The 20,092-nt window shown below is 42.0% G+C and overlaps 1 protein-coding gene across 5 annotated transcripts; it reads left to right on the forward strand.

Annotated features, from left to right (window-relative positions):
* The first annotated feature begins 83 nt into the window (after positions 1 to 83).
* zbtb7a (zinc finger and BTB domain containing 7a) lies at positions 84 to 15,494 on the forward strand. 5 transcript variants are annotated; one of them, XM_016471711.1, is made up of 4 exons: positions 84 to 256; positions 8,896 to 9,432; positions 9,512 to 10,353; positions 12,729 to 15,494. In XM_016471711.1, exons 1-4 carry the CDS (start codon positions 248 to 250, stop codon positions 13,174 to 13,176), a joined length of 1,836 nt encoding a protein of 611 aa, XP_016327197.1. In that variant the 5' UTR covers positions 84 to 247; the 3' UTR covers positions 13,177 to 15,494. The 5 variants fall into 5 exon arrangements, with proteins under 5 accessions (XP_016327197.1, XP_016327200.1, XP_016327198.1 ...); XM_016471714.1 differs by lacking the exon at positions 84 to 256 and adding an exon at positions 680 to 914; XM_016471712.1 differs by lacking the exon at positions 84 to 256 and adding an exon at positions 1,546 to 2,088.
* Positions 15,495 to 20,092: the final 4,598 nt, after the last annotated feature.

Raw genomic sequence — 20,092 nt, forward strand, 5'->3', positions numbered from 1 at the left:
CTACTTAATACTTCAGCATTTAAGCACAACTCAGTGTCATACACAATTACGCTCCTTTGCGTCCACTCCCTGTTTTACGGGAGAGTCCTCAATTGTACAGTCACTCTTAGAGAGGTCATATACTGCTCCTCCTATTTTTGAGAACTTTCAGTCCAGCAGCAGGTAAGCGGGTGAACGGGTCTCTTAAGTGGTGGAGGATAATCCATGTCTGTCCCGCTGGTCGACTGCACACATCGCTTCTTTCAGCATGATTTTGGTGAGTATGGAGAATCACAGTACACATTTAGTTGTTTGGTTATTTTTAATGACTGTTTGTAGTGTTTTGGAGGATTCGGTTGTTACATGTAAAGAAGGAAGACGTATCAAAAAGGTGAAGCAGTAAGTGGATGGTGTCACTTCTATCCGACGACCCCTTGAGTGTAGGGTACACTATGAGCTGTATTAGTTTGAGACAGTGGAGGGTGTGTGTAGATGTATTGTTAACTCATTATTTTGGCACACGCGCTCACCTAAAGTACACGTGCAACACCCCTGCAAACTACTTTATACAAATACAGGCCGGTTTTACCAGCGATATCCTTGTGAACCTTGTGTTGTTTTCATGTCATGAGTGATGGTGGCCACTATGGCATGATAACAACCTTTTACTGTATTCCCCAGAGAGGAGCAGAGGAGAACAGCATGGGGGAATGCTGTTTCTTTAAGAGAGAGGGAGCGTGAGAGAGAGAGAGAAAGGGAGGGACCTTTTTGCCCTCCAGAAACCAGGAAGGGAACTGAGTTGATCTGCTGGTGCTTGGTTAGCGCATACAGAGCTTTGAACAGCAGGGACAGCTAAGAGAGAGAGAGCTCCACAGAGGAGGAGAGAAGAGGAGGGAAGAGCTAACCCATTGCAAGCACCGCCACGGCCATAGCAGGTGAGCTCGTTTCCCCTGCTTGTCCCCCGTGTCATCTGCCCAGGGCCTATCGACTGAAGGTAGCAAGGCTGAGGAGGAAGGAATGAGGGAGGGAGGGGGACAGAGAGGAGAGAGAGAGAGTATGTGTGTGGGGGGTAGGAGGGGGCTCCAGTGAGGAATTATTCCTCTTTTTCTTTGGTCTTCCGAGTAACTGATTTGGTACACCTTCGGTTCACTGGCATTGCTTAAATAAACTTTTTTTTTTTGTTCTTACTGTTAACTTTTTTTGTTGTTGTTTTGGAGACAGCCCTTGAGGGGTGTGTTTGTCGGAGGTTAGACAAGGAGAATATAGTAGGAAGGAACCAAAAATAATTCCATAGGACAAGGTACAGTGCTATGCACTGGGGTCTGCTTTTTTTTAAACCTTTGTTATCATTCATTAAGAAACAAACTCTGATAACTTGTGCATGCACCTTTGGCTTTTTTCTTCCAGTCTCAAATTGCATTTACACTGTTTACTGTTATGATGGAATATTTTAGGTTAAAAAACAAAAGTCTAATTTGGGTCAAGAATGCTGAATATGTCAGATGATGTAGGGTGACAATATAAATGTATTGTATTAAAGTTCTACAGAGTTGTGTTTGGATCCCTTTGCCTTTTCTCATATGTACAGCGCTTGGCACTGCTTGTTGGCTGGTCTGTACTTTTAATACCTGGCATCCTGCTAGCAACACACGGTAATGTATAATTCAGCTCTGAATGCTTACGTTGAAGCAAGCTCTTAGATGTGGGGGTGGCAAGAGCAAACAGTTTGGGACTTGTAGTTCTTAGCAGTGGCCTAGAAGCAGGTGAAGTCATACTTAAGGACTGCGCTTCCCAGAGTGCCTTGCCCTTGGCTATACAGGAAAGGGAACAGCCGGTAGCCTATCCTAGTGGGGAGGTGTGGTGATTGAGGAGCGGGCAAGCCAATCACAGAGGGGGAAGTGAAGCCAGAGCAGTGGGCTGAAAATAGAGTGGGGGAGTTAGTAGGTGTCTGCCTGTGTGGGATCAGGCAAGGGCTTGCCTGTGTAACTAGGGCCACTCTGAAGTTTCCTGTCTGCAGTTTCTCCAGACCAGAGCCCTGCCCAGGCACAGAGGCAGGCAGGCAGAGGGAGACTGAGCTGACCCACAGGGAAACAAAATTCTGGCCAGCCGGTAAGAGCTCCAAATGCACTCTCACTCTCTCTGGTGTCTGACACGGGAAAGGCAAGCTAGAAGAGAAATAATGGAATCTTAAAAGGGGAAAGAGAGGGACTTGGCTTGATTAAGTTCAGAGCGCTTGACCCACTTGCAGATGGCATAGAGATGGAAAACGGAGGCCTGCTGTATTAAGGTATGACTTGGTGAGATTCTGTGCAGCGAGTTTTAACTAAACTCTGTCTTTGTTGTGATTCTTATTTTTATCTGATCTGACTGTTACAAATTGCCATTTAATAAAATAAATAATAATAATATATTTTCAAGAAGACTGATTTAATTTTAGTCACAAAAGGTTGGGTTTAACACTGGTGGACTCTGGTGAAATGGTTTCAAATAAAGTGAAATTCACATCAAAGACATCCTGCTCATTGAGATCTCTAAGAACCTTAGACTTTGGAAAGTTTTTCCGCTTCTGTTGGCAGATCCCTTGTAGGCTTCTCTGCCCCCTCATTCTTTTTATAGTTGTTCCATAATGCACATCAACATCATCTCCTTTGGTAAGGGTCTTTAACAGGGTCTCATGACTTGTCAAATAAGAAGACTGCATGTTTGTCCTGGACACAAAGGCGTTGCAGGAAGCTGCAGTCTCTTTTTTTTTTTATTCAAAGATGTATGCAGATAATTTCCAACCCATACTTGCTCGACTCGTTTTCACTAGTGCGGGTACAGGGAGGACGCAAGGGGTATTTTTATTCACAGATGACGCCCAGTGTCTGAATAATGCACAGACAAGGCTCCTTGTCTCACTGGGGTGAGGCCGATCTTTATTGTCTTTTGCTTGTTTAAGTGGCAAAGAGATTCTTACCCACCATAAACCAGTTAACCTTGTACGTAGTTAAATTACCTAACGGGGTCGTTTCAGGTCAGCATTTATGATAGGTAATGTATGTGTGAACTTCATGCTGATACACATCATGCAGTGTTTTTTTTTTCTTTTGTATTATCTTGATGCGTTGTGTTATTTCACTAAGTATGTGTTTTGCTATGTCTATGACATTTCAGATTTTTATAAGCTTTTTAGAAGCTGACTTAATATTTGTTTTGTTTGCCTTTATTTAAAGTTTCACTTGCTAGACATCCAGTGTGAATTGTTTAGGTTTTTATGCACTTGTATGTATGAGATATTTGACTAGCTTTTGAATGCTTATGAAATACACATTTTATTTGAACTTTCACTATCCTTTTGAAAAGTTATGTAAAATTGTGGTCTGTTATGAAGACATATAAAGCATCTATTTTTGCATCCTTGTGCGGTGCAGGACTGAGGGCTGAAGGCACTAGAAGTTACCAGCTACTGTTTGGCCAAAAAGTATAATTCTAACGCTAAAGTAATCTTTGAGCTTTTTGAACACACTTTGAATTGGCTCTCTGAACAAGGTTTAGTTTTATAACGTCTGGGGGACGGTGGACGTTTGTGAAACATTTTTGAATTGATCAAATTAAAGACTGATGCTGGGAGATGGGCTGCTGCAAGCTAGCATCACTATCGGTAATCAGAGAGCTCATCTCATTATTCTCTCATTGCACTCTTTAAAGGGCCTTCTTCCACTTGTTCTTATCTGCTGAGAGTCTGTCGACAATGAGTGAGGCCTTCTTGGTTTCCTTGACAGTAATGTGGAATCCAATTGCTGTAAGTTTATGCTCTCGCCCCCATTTGCTATTATGGAGCTCGACCTCCAGCAGGAGGAGGAGTCCTTGACATACTTACCTTAGTGCGATCGTTCAGAGATATGCTGGGAGGTAGAGCTGAAAAAGAAAATCCTGGGTGGGTTGTCACGTCTTTTTGCCTCAGCAGAGGCAGAAGAGGGAAGTGGAAGCTGTGGTGGACTGGTGGTGGAGTGTGCAGTGCAGTGTCTGGGAGAGCTGGTCATCTGATAACAGAGCGGGTTCTGTTACACCATCACCAGAGTCACGCAGGAAGTCTTCTTCCGCCCAACCGGCCAGGCTGCCGCTGCAGCAAAAGAGCGGCCTTCTTCCACTTGTTCTTATCTGCTGAGAGTCTGTCGACAATGAGTGAGGCCTTCTTGGTTTCCTTGACAGTAATGTGGAATCCAATTGCTGTAAGTTTATGCTCTCGCCCCCATTTGCTATTATGGAGCTCGACCTCCAGCAGGAGGAGGAGTCCTTGACATACTTACCTTAGTGCGATCGTTCAGAGATATGCTGGGAGGTAGAGCTGAAAAAGAAAATCCTGGGTGGGTTGTCACGTCTTTTTGCCTCAGCAGAGGCAGAAGAGGGAAGTGGAAGCTGTGGTGGACTGGTGGTGGAGTGTGCAGTGCAGTGTCTGGGAGGGCTGGTCATCTGATAACAGAGCGGGTTCTGTTACGCCATCACCAGAGTCATGCAGGAAATCTTCTTCTGCTCAACCGGCCAGGCTGTCAACCTAGTGTAGTGACTCCACTTCCCTCCCTCATGAGGCAGGAGGCGCTAATCACACAAACACACACACTAGCTTGTACATACATACTGAGTGGACATGCATGTCAGAGGGATGCCCTGTGTACATAAGTCACATGTTTGTCATTAATCCTCTCAAAAGATTCTTTCGAAGGATTCCCAAGCTCTTGAGAAATACACAGTGAAAGGTATGACTGACAAAGAAAGAAAGTTAATAGAAAGACACCAAAGTGTTCCTTAAAACCCTGCTGCTTGTTTTGGTTTATGTCATAAGTCAATGTGTGTTCCTGGAATGTGTGGCATGTGCTTGCCTGAGATGTTTCATTCTGGGGTGTCAGTTTTCGGTTCATATAATGAGCAAGTAAATTTACCGTTTGGTGTCTTTTGCTCGATAAGCGTTGTTTTAGAGTTAAGAAATTAATCACAAAACACATTAAATACCCTTGACACAATTTGATTGACAGTAGTTACCTCATGATTCTCGTAAAAAGATTTTACTGTGTTGGCGGTGTTATTTCCAACTGATTACACAATTCTGAACTATTTCTGAACTAGTTATATTGTAACCTTACATACCAATATGTAATGTGCTAGTTGAACTTCTAAACTCATTTAGTTTACACTTGACCAGATAAATTTAAACAATTCAAATACTCAGTTACAGTTTGACTGTATCTGAAATCTATTTTCGATAGCCTCACTTCACATTGGCTGGGAGGGGCTGTTAGGGGAGGGTGGGGGCTGGGGTGGGATGAGTATTCGCAGTAACTTGTGGTTTGACTTGCAAAGTAGTTGAGGCCTGTGCGTGCGGCCATCAGAAGAGGTCGGAAATGAGACGTTGGGGCCGTTGCACGGCCCCTGTCACCCATAGCCATGAATAAGTGATGAAGAATGTTGGGAGCCCTGAGAAGGTGTCAGGATCAGGTTTGTTTGCACTGTTTCCTCTTTCTTTCAGCTTTGCCCTGGGTTTATTCAGGGACAGAGATGCTGCTTAACTGGTGCCTTGCTATTACCCACAAGCTGAAGTGCAGAGAGATGACATTTGGTTTTAAGTGTCCATTCTAAGAAACCCCCTTATGATAGCAAAACTACTCTTGCTCTTTTTCTCTGAAATTCTTTTTTTTTTTTCAGAATTTCTGATTTTATGGGTTTTTCCAGGTGTGGCACAGGTTCCTTGTGAATCAAGGTAAATTGTCTGATCTGAAACGGTATATTTTAGTGTTTAATGAGACCAAAATTGAAAAATTCTGTGATCATCTACTCACTCGCATACGCATTTACGCACCCTCATGGGGGGTCATGAGGAACCAGACCTGGAAACACTTGTTGTCTAACCCAACCTCCAGCCTGGCTTCTACCTTAACTTATTCAAATTCTCTGCAATAAAACAATGAGATAGAATGTACCTGTTAGTCAAGCAGATGGAGTGGGGTGGGGGTTATTAGAGAGACAACAGAAAACCAAAGAGCTTGCCCTACAGGTGACCATCACTTAGCTCAAAGGTGAAGGGAAAGACAGAACGAGAAGGGCTTAAGCCATTGGCTTATGGGCATTACCATCTAACTTAAACAAATCAAGACGTGGTCCAGTGGGGGACTATTATTGGAATGGCTCCTTTGAAGTGTGCTATATAGAATTGTGTAGTGCATATGTGCCCTAGATTATGGTATTTTCATCATATTCTGTCACTGAACTCTAACTGTATTTGCTAAAGTCAGATGGCATGAAAAAATGACAGCCTTGTGCAAGCGTGAGAGAGAGGGAGAGCGAGAGAGAGAGAGCAAGCAGCCAGGTTTAGCAGGTCTTGCATACATACCAAGGGGCTTGATCTGAAGGAATGTAATTTGAATGCATTGCTCTTATTGAGTATAATCCCCCTGTGGCCTGACCCCCTGCTGGGTCACTCTGGCAGATGGAGGGGCGGGGGGGTAGTTAGGCTGTTTGGTGTTCGCTCGTAAGCGTGTGTTTGCCAATGGACAAATCCAGGAGGGTTGCCTTTCATAGCCCCCCTCCATCTACCCTCGCCTGTACTGCGGTCGATCATTTTAATTTCCCCCCACACGTGATCAAGGGGACAGGCCTTTCCTGAAACTTGGCACACAGTGCAGGGTGGGGTAACCGGCTCAGACCGGATTGACAACCTCCCTATTTAATACTGTTCCCTTGCAGCCCTGCGTGTGTCCTCCTACTCTTCCTCCTCCTCTAGTGAATTTTTTTTCCACTCGGGCCTTTAGCCGGCAACCCCCTTCCCCAGAAGCCAACTGACACGCAATTCAGTGCACATGATGCCCAGCCTATTCTATGTGCTGTGCACTCCCCCACCCCAGCAAAGCTGCACAGTACAGATTCTCCTTTTCCACTGCCATCATGACAGCAGGCTTGCCACCCTCTGACATGCTGCTACATTTGAATGCAGTTAACACCCTGAACTGATTGCTGTAAACTAGAAGGCTGTTTAAAGTGCTTTTCAAGACAGATTAAAGTCTCAACTGCCACAGGTTGAAGTCAAACAACATCTTTTTGACAGCATCACCAGATGTTGTACATAACCTGTAGATTGTTTGATTGTTATAAAGACCACTTTAAAGCAACATTTTGGCACCATCAAATAGATAACGTTAGGCAAACGTTTTTAATAGTGAAAAAGAAACTGAGAAGGTGAACTGAACTATCTGTTCTGTAATAGTACATGGTGTTAAAAAACATGTCATTATCATATGCATAATTGATACCTTTTCTTCATTTCAATAATTACACCAATTCCCCATGGACTTTAAAATAAGTCTTGCAACCAGCACATTGTGTATTTACAGCCATGACTTGTCAGAATATCCCTTTATAACTTGATGCTTCCATTTGTGGTTTGGATAATCTTGACCAGTGGTCTTTATTATAGTAGCAACCATTTGGCCACTATCTATTAGCCTCTCTGCTTCATTTGCATACAGGGCTTGGCAATGCTACCCTGGATGGTAATAGAGTGCAACAAGAATGTACAGCATAAATATGGTCCAAACATAAAGTATTAGTATAGTACAGTATTAAGCATAGTATAGTATTAAGCAGCAGCATGAATTGACCATTCGCAAAGAGCTTGATTGACAGGCGATCTGACCAATCAGAATGCGGATATTATGTGCCGCCACTACTATCTGCCATCTTGTCCAACATCTACGGCCGGTCTCCATAGAAATCCATGTTAAAACGGTGTAAAAAAGATCAACTGAATTGAAACTTTTTCAATATAACTAAATATAAATATGTGCGGAGGGTTAAGCTGTGCTGTTGTTGGCTGCCACAGTAATGGTAATAAGGTAAGGAATTCCTTTAAAGTACTTGTTTTGCATACCAGAAAATCTGTCATGTCCGGCGCTGTATGCATGGCTTGCAGCGCTTAAGTTAAAATACTGAGTGTGAAATAATAAAATATGTTAAAACGTGTGCTCATCATTCTGTGGACAAAATCCCGTGAACTTTGCCCAATCGGGAGCTGTATATACACGTGCTCATCTGTTTTCAATGCAGCTAACCTCGCGTTGCTTCATGTCATCTTCCCACTCATTAAACTATGACAGGTCCTTTACTGCAAAAAGACGGTCATTGCGACACTGTAAAGTGATGAAACTATGGCGCCATGTGCTTTTTTATACCATTTTCATAGGTTTCACGTTATATTGTTGGCTCGGAAAATATGTAAGTGCGCATGCCCAGTAGCCGCAGCTGTATCCTTTCTAGCCTTAACCACAAATCAGACAGGAGAGTAGATTAACTTCAGTGGACTTAATCTTGAAAAATGGTATGTTCCACGGTTGACATAAAATACTTTCTGATGTTTATTTATGTTCATTTCGTGCTTTACGTAAATATGAAAAGACGACGGGTTCACGTGTTTGAACTGAGGCAATACAGTGATCTGTCACGACACATTGAAGAGCCACAAAATGGTATTTATTGTTTGAATTTCTTTAAAAATGACAAAATTTGAAAGCTGAGAGTCCGGAGACCTTGTTTCATATCAGAAGTAACCTGCTCTGTATTGTCTGTCGGCGTGTTGTCACTTTCCTCTTTGCTCTGCGATGTATTTTTCACTGCGTGAGAACATGATGTGTAGTGTGAGAGCGGCATTGTTTGTCAGAGATAGCAGCAGTAACTAAGGAGGGCGGGTCTTTGCGAACGGTCAATTGAGCTCTTCAGGTCATTTGTGAAAAAGTTTTAGATTGGCGAGTTTAAAAAATACTTGAAAAATGTTTCTCCCTACTTTGTAGTAGTTTTATGTAAAACATTTAGCCTCAATTTAATATAACATATCTTTTATTCTATGTCACTTTATGATTAGTAACTGTTATTGTTCCTCAACATTCTTAGACAGGCAGACGGACAGACGGCAGGACGGACGGACGGGTGGCGGCTGCGATTGGCGGCTCGGCGGCAGGCTGGTGGAAAATGTCGTCGGGAGCAGGTGGGCGGGGAAGACGTGAGGCAAGGGCCTGTGGGGGTGCAGGCGAGGTAGAGGAAGGACCAGTGGGCATCCCCTTCCCCGAGCACAGTGCTGACCTGCTGGGCAGTCTCAATCGGCAACGGTTGAGTGGGCTGCTGTGTGACGTGCTACTAGTGGCTCAAGAGAGAGAATTCCCTGCCCACCGCTCCGTGTTGGCTTCCTGCAGCACCTACTTCCACAAGCTTTTCACCTCGGGCCTGGCTGCTGACCGCCAGAAAGTCTATGCGCTGGACTTTGTGCGGCCTGAGGCGCTGGCCGCCCTCTTGGACTTTGCCTACACGGCCACACTCACAGTCAGCCGCAACAGTGTGGTTGACATCTTAAGCGCCGCCCGTGTGCTGGAGATCTCACCCGTCCAAGACGTCTGCACACACCTGCTGGACACCAAAGTGCTCTCCCCGCTGGTGGGTAATGTGTTTTTTACAAGTTGACTAATGAATGTTTCGGAGCGATATGATGATGTAGTCCCATTTCTTTTTACAGGCGGGCAGTGAGCAAGAAGAAGACCAGGAAGAGGAGGAGCGAGGTAAGAATGGAAAAGAGCAGGGCATTTGGCTGCGTGCCCGTGAGTACTTGGAGTTCTTCCAGAGGGGGGCGCATTGGGGTAGCAGCTGCAGCACGCCAGAGCTCAGGGACCTGCCCGCACACCTGCACTTTAGCCAACGCAATGGCGCTGACAGCAATGGCATGCCCATCGGCCCTGCTGACTACTACTCCTCACTGGCCCAAGCCCTATCACAGCCGCCTCGTGACCCCGAAGACGAGAATGTGGATGAGGAGTGCCAGGATGGACCTTCAGTTCTAGCTCGAGGGAAAAGTGCAGAGGCTATGATGTCCCTTTATGCTCCTACTCAGAATGGACATTACTACCTGCCCAAATCAGAGAGAGAGGTGGAGGGGACAGATGAGCGGGAGCACGAACAAGGCCCAGCTAGTGCTTTGCTACAACAGATGATGGACTCCTTGGAGCGGAAAAGGGAACAGGCCACGGAAGGTGGTGGGGGTGAGGAGGATGGGCCGGAGGGCGAAGAGCCAGACGTGGAGTTTTACTTGAAGTACTTTAATAGTGTGCAGCATGAGGAAGCCACCAGTGCCCCCATGTCTCCAAGTTTGCTACCACTGTGGTCATTAAGGGGCAACGGAGGTGGAAACCAAGCGACTGGAGGGGGTAACAACAGTGAGAGGAAGATGCGCTCTAAGGCCTTCCAGAAGTGCCCTATCTGCTCCAAAGTCATCCAAGGTGCAGGCAAGCTTCCACGCCACATCCGTACACACACAGGAGAAAAGCCCTACGAGTGCGCCATCTGCAAAGTGCGATTCACCAGGTAAGCCTTTTTTTGTAATTTTGGTTTTGTCTTTGGGAAAATTGAGAGTTCAGTTTGTATTTTTACATACACTTTAGCATCTTGTGTGCTATCAAATTTACATGGTCAGGTATTCAGTACACTAAAGAGAGCACAGTCAGCCATAAAGTTGTGTTTTATGTTGACAGAAAGGCTGCATGACAAAGTCCTGGAATTTTAACAAGAGGGGTCCAATAAAAGTGGGTTGTGGTAGCACAGCCTGGTCTACTGTTATCAGGGATGAGGCTGTTATAAAACTCTCCATGGCGATATTGAAAGGGATTACAGCACGGTGGCCTATCTACGCCAGTGAGTCAGCTGAACTTGTGACCCTGGGTGTTACGTTGATTATTGCCCCTGGCAAATACAGCCCCTCTTTCAGACAAATGGCTGATGAAAAATACTGTGTGAATCTCTGTTAGCAAACTGCTAGCATGGCTTACCCTGCACTTAAGGGCATCACCTCTTCCATGAAACCATCGCCTTAATTAATTAATCAGGAGACACGCATTGGAAATAGACACTGCGCCAAAAATATCCAGTACCCTATTTGCGTAGAGATGGATCTAAATTTGCCACCTAAATACGCCACCTATTGGGAAGGGGTACTGTAATCTTAATCCTGTTTGATCAGGGTTAAGAGTGCGTTTCACTCACACTGCAATAAGTCAATCCTATCTTGTAAATAATTAATCTCTCTGTGCCCCACTCTGTAACATTGTGTGTATGTGTGTGAAAACACGTTTTCTAACAGGCGTGTATGTATATACCTTCCATATTTTGGTGAATGTATGCAAAAGTGAAGAAAAGATGAGAAATTATGAGTGAAAGAATACATTCAAACATGTTTAAATACACAAGTAGGCGTCAACGTGTGCACATGTCTGTGTTTACATACTCGGGTGTGTGTCTGTCCATGGACGCATGTGAGTGCGAATGTGTTCGGTAAGCCTCCAGTATTCTGGATGGGTCAACCACCCTAGTTTGTTTAGTTGTACTCTGCCCCGGTCACAAGCTTAGGGGGAGGGACGGAGAAGGGTAAGCTGAGAGCAGAGTCTTACAACAGAGGGCCTTGCATTTGACACCACACTATATGTAGCTCCCTTATTGGTGCAAAACAATACATTTTGACAGTATGCTGTCTCTTGTTGAAGAAAGCCTACTCTTTAGCCATTTAGACCTGTTTGCCTCAGGTGGTGTGTCAGAAGTCAGAAATGTATATAAACTGATGACCAGCACAAAAGTTAATTTTGTTAGATTAACATTTAAGAAATATAGAGTAAAATTTGGTTACAAATTTTGTAGTGTTAATGGTGCTTTGAAATGGTTGGAGGACAATTGAGGAAAGACATTAAAGGTTAAACCACGTTCTTCCAAACCTGTTCCTCAACCCAGCACACCTTTTGATTTTCAATCTTACACTGGTTTCTTCCCAGAAACTAAAAACTCTCCTCAGCTGAACTCAGCTCAGCTGCCACTGAAGATTTTAAATTTTGCTTGTAAAACAAGAGTTCACCATTTTTAAATGGCTCTTTTGGGAAACTTAGGGCCTACTATGACTCTGAACTGAACATTGAGCCCTTCAGTGCCTCATTGGCCTAAAAATAAATTATGGTGATAAAGCTGTGAGCTTTATGGCTCTTTTCCTCATACGACCTTGGGTGCTTTCAGCACAGAAGAATGATAAATAAACTTGACTTTACTCTTAAAAGTAAAGATAAGGAGGTCAGACTCCTTTTGCGGATACATGTTGTCTTTGATGTGCAAGAACAGACAGATATGTGTATTTACATCGTTAGATTTTTGTGTTTATGTGTAGTTTATATAATATATGTGTGCATGCATGTTTGCCTTTGCTAATGATCTGTGTGGCCAACCTTACCGGTATGTCTTGTAATTCAACATCAGGCAGTAGTTAGTGACTCACCCAACTATCATAAATGGTCTTTCTGGCACATCAAGTAATTTGGGAGTGGGCATTTTAAGGAATTATAAGTGTATTAAGTTAGCATGTATTCATGTATCATGGTGATGTTTTGTTAAAATTCTAACCTTCAATTACTGTTGAGTCTGTCATTGTTAGTTCGGTTGCCCTTAATTTTACAGTACATAAACTTATCTGTACTTACAGTGTACTTACCTAAGGAAGTACTGGATAATATAAGGTAACTGCATGGGTTAGGATTAGTAGGTTTAGAAGTAGGTTCAGGGTTAGTACCAAGTTATTGAAATTACTATAACAAGCACATATTACATGCGGAACAGGACTGCAAAACAAAGGGCTACTGTTAATTTGTTTAATTCACACAAACCCATGGGTAGCGGCTCATCAGAAGTTTTTGTATTCTCTTTTCCAGGCAGGACAAGCTAAAGGTTCATATGCGCAAGCATACAGGAGAGAAACCTTACCCGTGTACTCAGTGTGGTGCCGCCTTTGCCCACAACTACGACCTGAAGAATCACATGCGTGTGCACACAGGCTTGCGCCCCTACCAGTGCTCCAGCTGTTTTAAAACCTTTGTGCGCTCAGACCATCTCCACCGCCATCTCAAGAAAGATGGCTGCAACGGCATCCCTTCCCGTCGAGGCCGCAAGCCACGCATACGAGATTCTGAGCTCCTGGAAGGTCCTATGGAACTTCATGGCCCAGAAGCAGACATCGAGAGAGGTCAGCGGCATCCGGACAGGGGCACCGGAACATCAGTCATGGAGGAAAATTATGGTAGTCACACACACAGTCCAGTTGCCGATGGGGAAGGTAGTGAAGATTTGACCTCGGGACAAAGGAACTCCGCAACAACATGAATCAATCTTCATCAGAGAGGGCTTTACTCAAAAACAAGAGGAAGAATGAAACAGAAAAATAAGAAAAACAAAAAAAACTTAACTACAAAAACTACATGGTCCTCTTTAAAAAAACAAATCAGGGTGTCACGCAAATCTAATCTTCTAGTTTCTTTTTCCTCCTTTTTTAGCTTCTGCATTCCGCATAGAGACTTAAGGAGTCTGTTGGAAGAGCGAAGAGCACTTCAAATCACTCACCCGTGCTGTCACCATCTTTCTGGGTCTTTGTGTTGGTGTTTTTTGTAACATAATGGCATAGTCATGTGCGTACGAGAAAAAGCTACTATGCAGTTTAAACAAGTTCCTCATCTCTGGGTTGCATCTACAGGGCCTTGTCTTAAAGTAAGGTGTCAAACACCAGGCTGACTGCTGCTTCAACAGGTTAGCTATGAATGGTCTAAGATGTGATCAAGGCAACAAATAGATCTCTTTTTCTAATGCAATGAGCAACATGTACATACACTATAAAAAATATATTGTCTCAGATTGCAATATATACAATATTCTGATGCAGCACCTTTTTTCTAAATGTTCCAGAAAGAATCGGACAGGGGTTTGATTTAAAGTGTTACTTTCTCTATAAAAGGTGTTTTTTGAGAGTTTATCCTTTCATGGTGTAACAGGTTACCGTTTTGAGTTGAATCTACATGGGGAGATTTCGTTAATTTGTTTCTGGCAGGGAGAGGGTAAGACAAGGGATGAGGTCCTGTGTTTCTAAAGCACTACCTTCATCTGATCGCCACTGGGCACAATCATGTTAAATCTTACCTCTCACAACCCTGCTTTTCCTTATTGGCAGTCTTACTTGCATAATATTCTCTCTTATTTTTGGGATTGTCTTAATATTTTGTCATTTGATTTTTCTTTTGACCTTTGAGTTGACTATTTTGGGTACTTGACAATTTACATTTGTATACGTGTGTATATATTAGGTTGTAGTCTTATGAGACCCTTTATAAGACATATATTGCAGATAGATAGATAGGGTTACATCTTCCTTCAGCTTCACTCCAGGTTTCTCACTGCGTTAGGTTGGCAGGGGGAAATATGCTGTTTGATATTTTAGAGCATTATAATTGAGAAACCCATTTTTTTCCTAAGCTGCACTTAATGGAACCCAGAAGTTTCCGCCCAAAGTATGAATTGTGATAAATGTGCTTCATTTTGAGTCTTTCTGCAGGAGAGTGAAACTGTATGCAACAGATGAGTGAGGGCACCACTGTTATACAAACAGCTGGTGAACAACTTAAGCAGGGAATCTTTTATTTGTTTGTTTGTTTCAGTGACAGAAGGAGAGATAAAGAGCGAGCAACTTTTTATGCATTTGCACAGCTTTACTGAAGATATCCAACAGAGATAGAGAAATATCTGTTTAAGGAGGTAGTTTGTGTTAGGGAGATACAAAGTGCTTATTCAATTTCTTTGCCCAAGGGACCACAGAAAAAAAGAACCTGAGTGATAAGATGAGCAATAAATTAATGTCCAATTCCAAATAAGCACACAGCTGTAGCCGAGTAAGAGGGAGGGTCCAGTTTTTAGTGTGCGAAATGTGAGCACCATTAATGAATGCAATGTATATAGATACAAAATGAGATCAGTTATAGAAACTTTATCGCCTTTTTTACAATGCAAATGACTGGCCGAAGTTTTGAAAGAAAGTGTCCTGAAAACTGAGACCTTTATTTTAAAGTAATATGTGCTTCCTTGTGCTGGAGAGAGAGGGTGCAGCAACGTCCTATGGCCACATCAGAGCAGGATGACTCACTGAGAGGGGCCTGGAGCATCAGCAGGCACTTTGTGGGCACGTTGAGACAGGCTCTCCCCAAAATCCAGCAGAGTGGGTGCTTTGGTTAAGTTAGGACTCTCGTTTAAATAAGGCATGTATGAGGACAAGACTTGACTAAGGCAGAGCCTTTTATAAACGATGAAGTGGCACATTTGAAAGAAAATTTCTAAGCGTATGCATTCTAAAAGCAGTTTGTGATCCTTGCTAAATCTTTCAAGTGGATCTCAAGTGTATACAGTGGCTGTGGTTACAGCTATGGATGCACAGTTTTGTTTCAGGCTGAATTAGAGGATGTAATTTTGTGGCACTGTTCCTTCTGCAGTGCTGTACCCTGTTTATCGGCCTTTTGCACCTTAATAAGAAAGAAGCAAGATTTGAATGCACTTTGTTACTGAGAGGGGCACTTTTTAGTTAAAAGAAACGGGTACTTTTAAACAAAAGAGCAAATGTGCTAAGCAAAAAGTCCCATCCAAGTGGTGATACTTAGTAGGTTTTTTTTTTATTATTATTTTGACTTGTTCATTTTGTTTAGGTCTTGACACCGAGCTTCCAAAAAGTGCAGTCACTAAAGAGAAAGAAAAGGGTGAGGATTTTTATTGATTTAAATTGTTGATGAAAGCGTAACAAAGAATAGTAATGGAGATATATCATATCTTTCATATATATATATAACTTGAATGATTTTAGCAAATGGCTGCAATATAACAAAGAGTGAAACATTTAAGGGGGTCTGAATACTTTCCGTACCCACTGTACATGAAAGCATAATGATTAATTGCACTTAAAGTTGATTTAAAAAGTTATCTATTTTGTCTTAATACAGAAGAGAGTAAAGATGTGAAAGCATCTGCAGGGATTTATGATAATTATCTACAACTACATACTCCTCCTGTGTAGTTTCTGTCAGTGCATTGTGATATGTTGAGTTTTGGTGGTCAAGTGTAGTGTTCACTTTAAATTTGTTGTTGAAGGCCACACCCTAAGCATCACACTACTGTACATTACAAAGAAAGATTTTGTGTGACTGGACGACACGGCAGAATTAATCCTTCTGGAAATTGCAGTGTGTGAGCTTGTGTTTTTTCACACCCCAAAACGCTCAGTTAATAATACATCACATCACATGCCTGCAAGGGTGTGTGGTAACACATTGACCTAGACCATCTCTTATCAACTGTTTCACTCATTGCCTGCGTTCATCCCATATGAATTTCACGGTAGCTTTTAGATTTATTTCCGAGGTGTATATGTACCTATGCCACGGCCCAAATTTATTCTCTCTCATTATAGAAGCAGAAGTTGGAGTATAATTGTTGTGGAAAAAGCTTACTTGAGTTCCCTTTCTGTCTATTTTTTTTCTGTGATATTAAGTGTGAGTTTAAAATTTGCAATGCTTTCTTTTTTATTGTAAAATATGTTGCTGCAGCTTGTTTGTTTTCTAGCAAAGATAATGCTAGCTGTGTTTGTGGGGTTTTGGGTGAAATGGTGGTGGATAATAGGGAGGGTTAGGTGCGTGGGAGGGGAAGGGAGGTACAAAGCCTGATAGCACTGGAAATGGTGCTTTAGCTGAGATAGAGTTTTTGCACTAAATGTCACTCATGTCCTTGTCCTTGGAGGAGGGGGACTGGAGAACCGGGCAAGGCCTTTGAGTTTCTGTGAACACAGATTCTGTTTAATCTCCACTTCACTTCCCAATACTTGCATCTGCAATTAACTCTTTGAAAACCAAAGTAGGGAAAGACTAGAATTACTTGAAGACTATTCTTGGCCATTAGAAGAAAGAGGTGAATCTTACATTTTCAACAATGGGCTAAACAAAACCAATTCCTAGACGAGCGTAGGTCAAGAGTCCAAAGCAACTCCAACAGAAATAAGCAGCTTGAGGATAGACAGTATTCATGGAATGGCTTATTTCAAACAGTTAACAGGATCAAACCCTAAGCATCTGTGTCTGCGTAGAAGTTTGGTGGAGTTAGAGGTCTTTGTGAGTTCGCACAGACTCATTGGCTTGATCTGGAGGGGGGCGTATGCTTTGTTCAGTGGGTCCAAAAGGAGTCGGGGCAGAGTCTTGAAGCTTGACAATTGGAGAAGGATTCTGGAGAGAATGTGCCTTAACTTAAAAGGAGATTGGGAAGATTCTTCAAAAGATGGCTTCCATTCCAGCTTCTCAAATGATTCTTGAATACTTGTTGGTTGAAACTATGTTCTGTTGTGGACATTTCTAAGAACCAAAAGGTTAAATAAGATCTTTGTCCAGAGATTGTCTAATACACCTCAATTTGTAAATACAACTAGTTATAATTTTCTCCTGGAAAAATGTTGATTGCAGTGGGAAGATTCTGTCATCTTCCATTTAGCGCTGTTTATTGCTTCCGCCCCAATCGTGACTCCACTGACAGACACTACAGCGAGAAAGTGTCTCAAAAAACCATTTCCATAACTTTAAAAGCACCATGTATGTAATATCCAAATATTAATCTATTTGTGTTTTTGTTTAATTTATTGGACAGGATGTCAAAAAGCATTAAAGATTACAATGACAGTGATAACCGTAATAATCATGGAAGATAATCTTATTACAATTTTAGATGTTATGGCTGGGTCGAAGCACAACTAGCTGAGGATGACATAATGCATGGCTAGATTCACACATTTGTTCTCACCTGATCCACTGCTGTTAGATGCCCAGCGGGCATGTTGCACAAGGAGCGGCTCATGGGCGGTGGCTACTAGTTTGCACAGATTGGGGAGGGTGGGTAGCATTTTTGTGCAGCTTGGGCAGGGGAACTATGTCTTATAAGGGGTTGTTTGGAGAGCCTTGTCAGGTATTGCTGTGCCATTCTGTGTACCTAAGGAATGTATAGCCATCTACGTCTTTGACTGCCTCAGCTGGTTATGTTTCACTGATCAAGGAGATGTTCGGGAGAGCAGATGTCAGAGGTTATGGTGGGAGGCAGGGGGATTTTGGGATTATGGGCCATTGTCTATGCTTCTCAGGTTAAATAATCAAGGCAGTCCATGTCCATTTTTGTTGTTTGGTTTAAGCTCAAAATTTGCCTTCTGTGTAATCAAAGCTTTATTGTACTGAGAGTACACCAACCGAATATATATTATGAGTATTGAAGATGATATCGAAAAGCCAACTACCCATGTGACCACAACACCCTCATTTTTGTTTCGCCTAATAACTGTACATTCTTTTCTAGTGTAGAAAACAATGGCAAAATGTCTTTTTTTTTTAATGCATGTTTTAACATTCTGGAACGGTGAGTGGTGTATTGTCTCAGAATGAGGCCAAGACATAAGTGAATTGTGGGATGGAGACATCAAGTCTGAGGTCTTCAAGTCAAGGATGCATTCCATAACTTCCTCTTAATAGCTGTTAGAACGAACAGATGCAGGTAGACGGAAAAGAGGCGGTTTGTTAAGTCTTAAAGGACTTTCTTAAAAGTTTTTCACTTTTCCTCTACCCAGAATGTGCAGGGAAGAAAGTGTGTTGGGCTTCACAAAGCCATCAAGCTGTTAGCAGTTCTGTGATTGTAACAAAAAAAAGCACTTTGCGAAAGGCCATCCAGAATATTGTGTGCTATCTCCTTTGGTTATTACTGTTATTGTTATTGTTTTTTCATCTTGTTAATGCAATTTTTTTTGTTATCATTGTGGATGTAATGATTTATTTAAATGCAAAAACTACATGAAAAGAAAAGAAACTTGAACATGCGATATATTTGGGTTGAAGTCCATTTGAACTGCCGCCCCGTACCACACACATCTCTGGAAATACACACGAAACAAGGAATGGCATATGTTCAAGTTGTCATACATGCTTTCTTTTAACAGTTTTGCACCTTTAAACCCAAATCTCATTACAAAGGACTTTACATTTGCTTAAATGACATTTCTTCCTGGGTTTCCATTGTTCTGCAATGTGCTTCATAGACAAATACAGAGTTTATAAGAGTAGATCTAGATTATTGGTATTGTTAGAGCTTAAATATCCCAAACAATGTCCACTAAACAGCTGCAGATACGCAACTTGCAACCTTGTCCAAGACAGTCAGATTTGGACCATTATACAACTTTCCTGCATATGGACAATATATGACATTTTTTAATTACTTTCCTTCTATGTTGTTAGACAGTAAAATACATTTTCCATATTGTTTTTGCATAAAGTTTAAGAGTTTATAAGGGACTCGTTATATACTCTATTCAAAGCTCATTTCTTACATCAAATCTGTACGCTTAATTCATTATGTGGTTAATCAGCTGAACGGACGGACACAAGTTCTGCACAGAAAACAATAATTAATTTTCAGGCTTTGGGGGCACTTTTGAACACTTATGTTGACTTTGGGGCGGCAGAAAACTCCCAGTGTCTCAGGCTTGGACAGCAGAAACCCTTTTTTTGTTTTGTTAATTCAAGTCCTGTTCCTTTCCATTGTCTGTCAGTGTGTGTTGAAGCTATTGAGATGTACAGGAGAATTTGCACTTTTGGCGATGAAAAGAATTTGTATTGTATATGAGACCACTAAATCTACATCGTCTAAATCAAACAATTCCATGTTGTTTTCCTTTTTCATTTTATTCTTTTTCTTTTCTTTTTTGTTTTGTTTTATTTTTACAAAATATATCCAAAAATGTCTGACATTTAAGAAATAAGACATTTCTATTAAAAACAGAATGTTTACGACCTTCCTGTCTTTGTATGCTACAGAATTTTTTTTTTTTTTCTAAAAGAACAAGTGTTTAATACAGGTTTAATATGTTTATATTTATAAATATGTATATGATTAAGATGAAAAGGAAGCTGTCTCTCAACCATTCTGGAAAAACACTTCTTTGGCCAAGCTGGATTTTAGTTAAGAGGCCAGCTGAAAAGTGCCCAAAATCCCTCTAAAACCAGCCAAGAGGTTAGTTAGCCTTACCAGGCTGGGAGACTAGTTTCTAGTTGATGTTTTTACAGTTGTGAATGTAAGTTGTTTTAGTCCAACAAGTCGCTGAATTTGTCCGCACACTGAAAAGATTTTCCAATCAGACCAAAAAAGGTCTCTCAAAAATGTTGTTTTTATTATCCATATGCAGAAGTGA

Source organism: Sinocyclocheilus anshuiensis, unplaced genomic scaffold (genome assembly GCF_001515605.1).
Source record: "Sinocyclocheilus anshuiensis isolate Anshui unplaced genomic scaffold, SAMN03320099.WGS_v1.1 scaffold420, whole genome shotgun sequence".
Lineage (NCBI taxonomy): Eukaryota > Metazoa > Chordata > Actinopteri > Cypriniformes > Cyprinidae > Sinocyclocheilus > Sinocyclocheilus anshuiensis.

Excerpts from the sequence above, each read along its gene's own strand:
- zbtb7a (XM_016471710.1), top strand. The coding sequence starts at position 5,422 with ATGTTGGGAGCCCTGAGAAGGTGTCAGGATCAG. Across the intron at positions 5,455-8,895 it reads TGAGAAGGTGTCAGGATCAG|ACAGGCAGACGGACAGACGG; the intron begins GTTTGTTTGCAC and ends CAACATTCTTAG. Across the intron at positions 10,354-12,728 it reads TGCAAAGTGCGATTCACCAG|GCAGGACAAGCTAAAGGTTC; the intron begins GTAAGCCTTTTT and ends TCTCTTTTCCAG.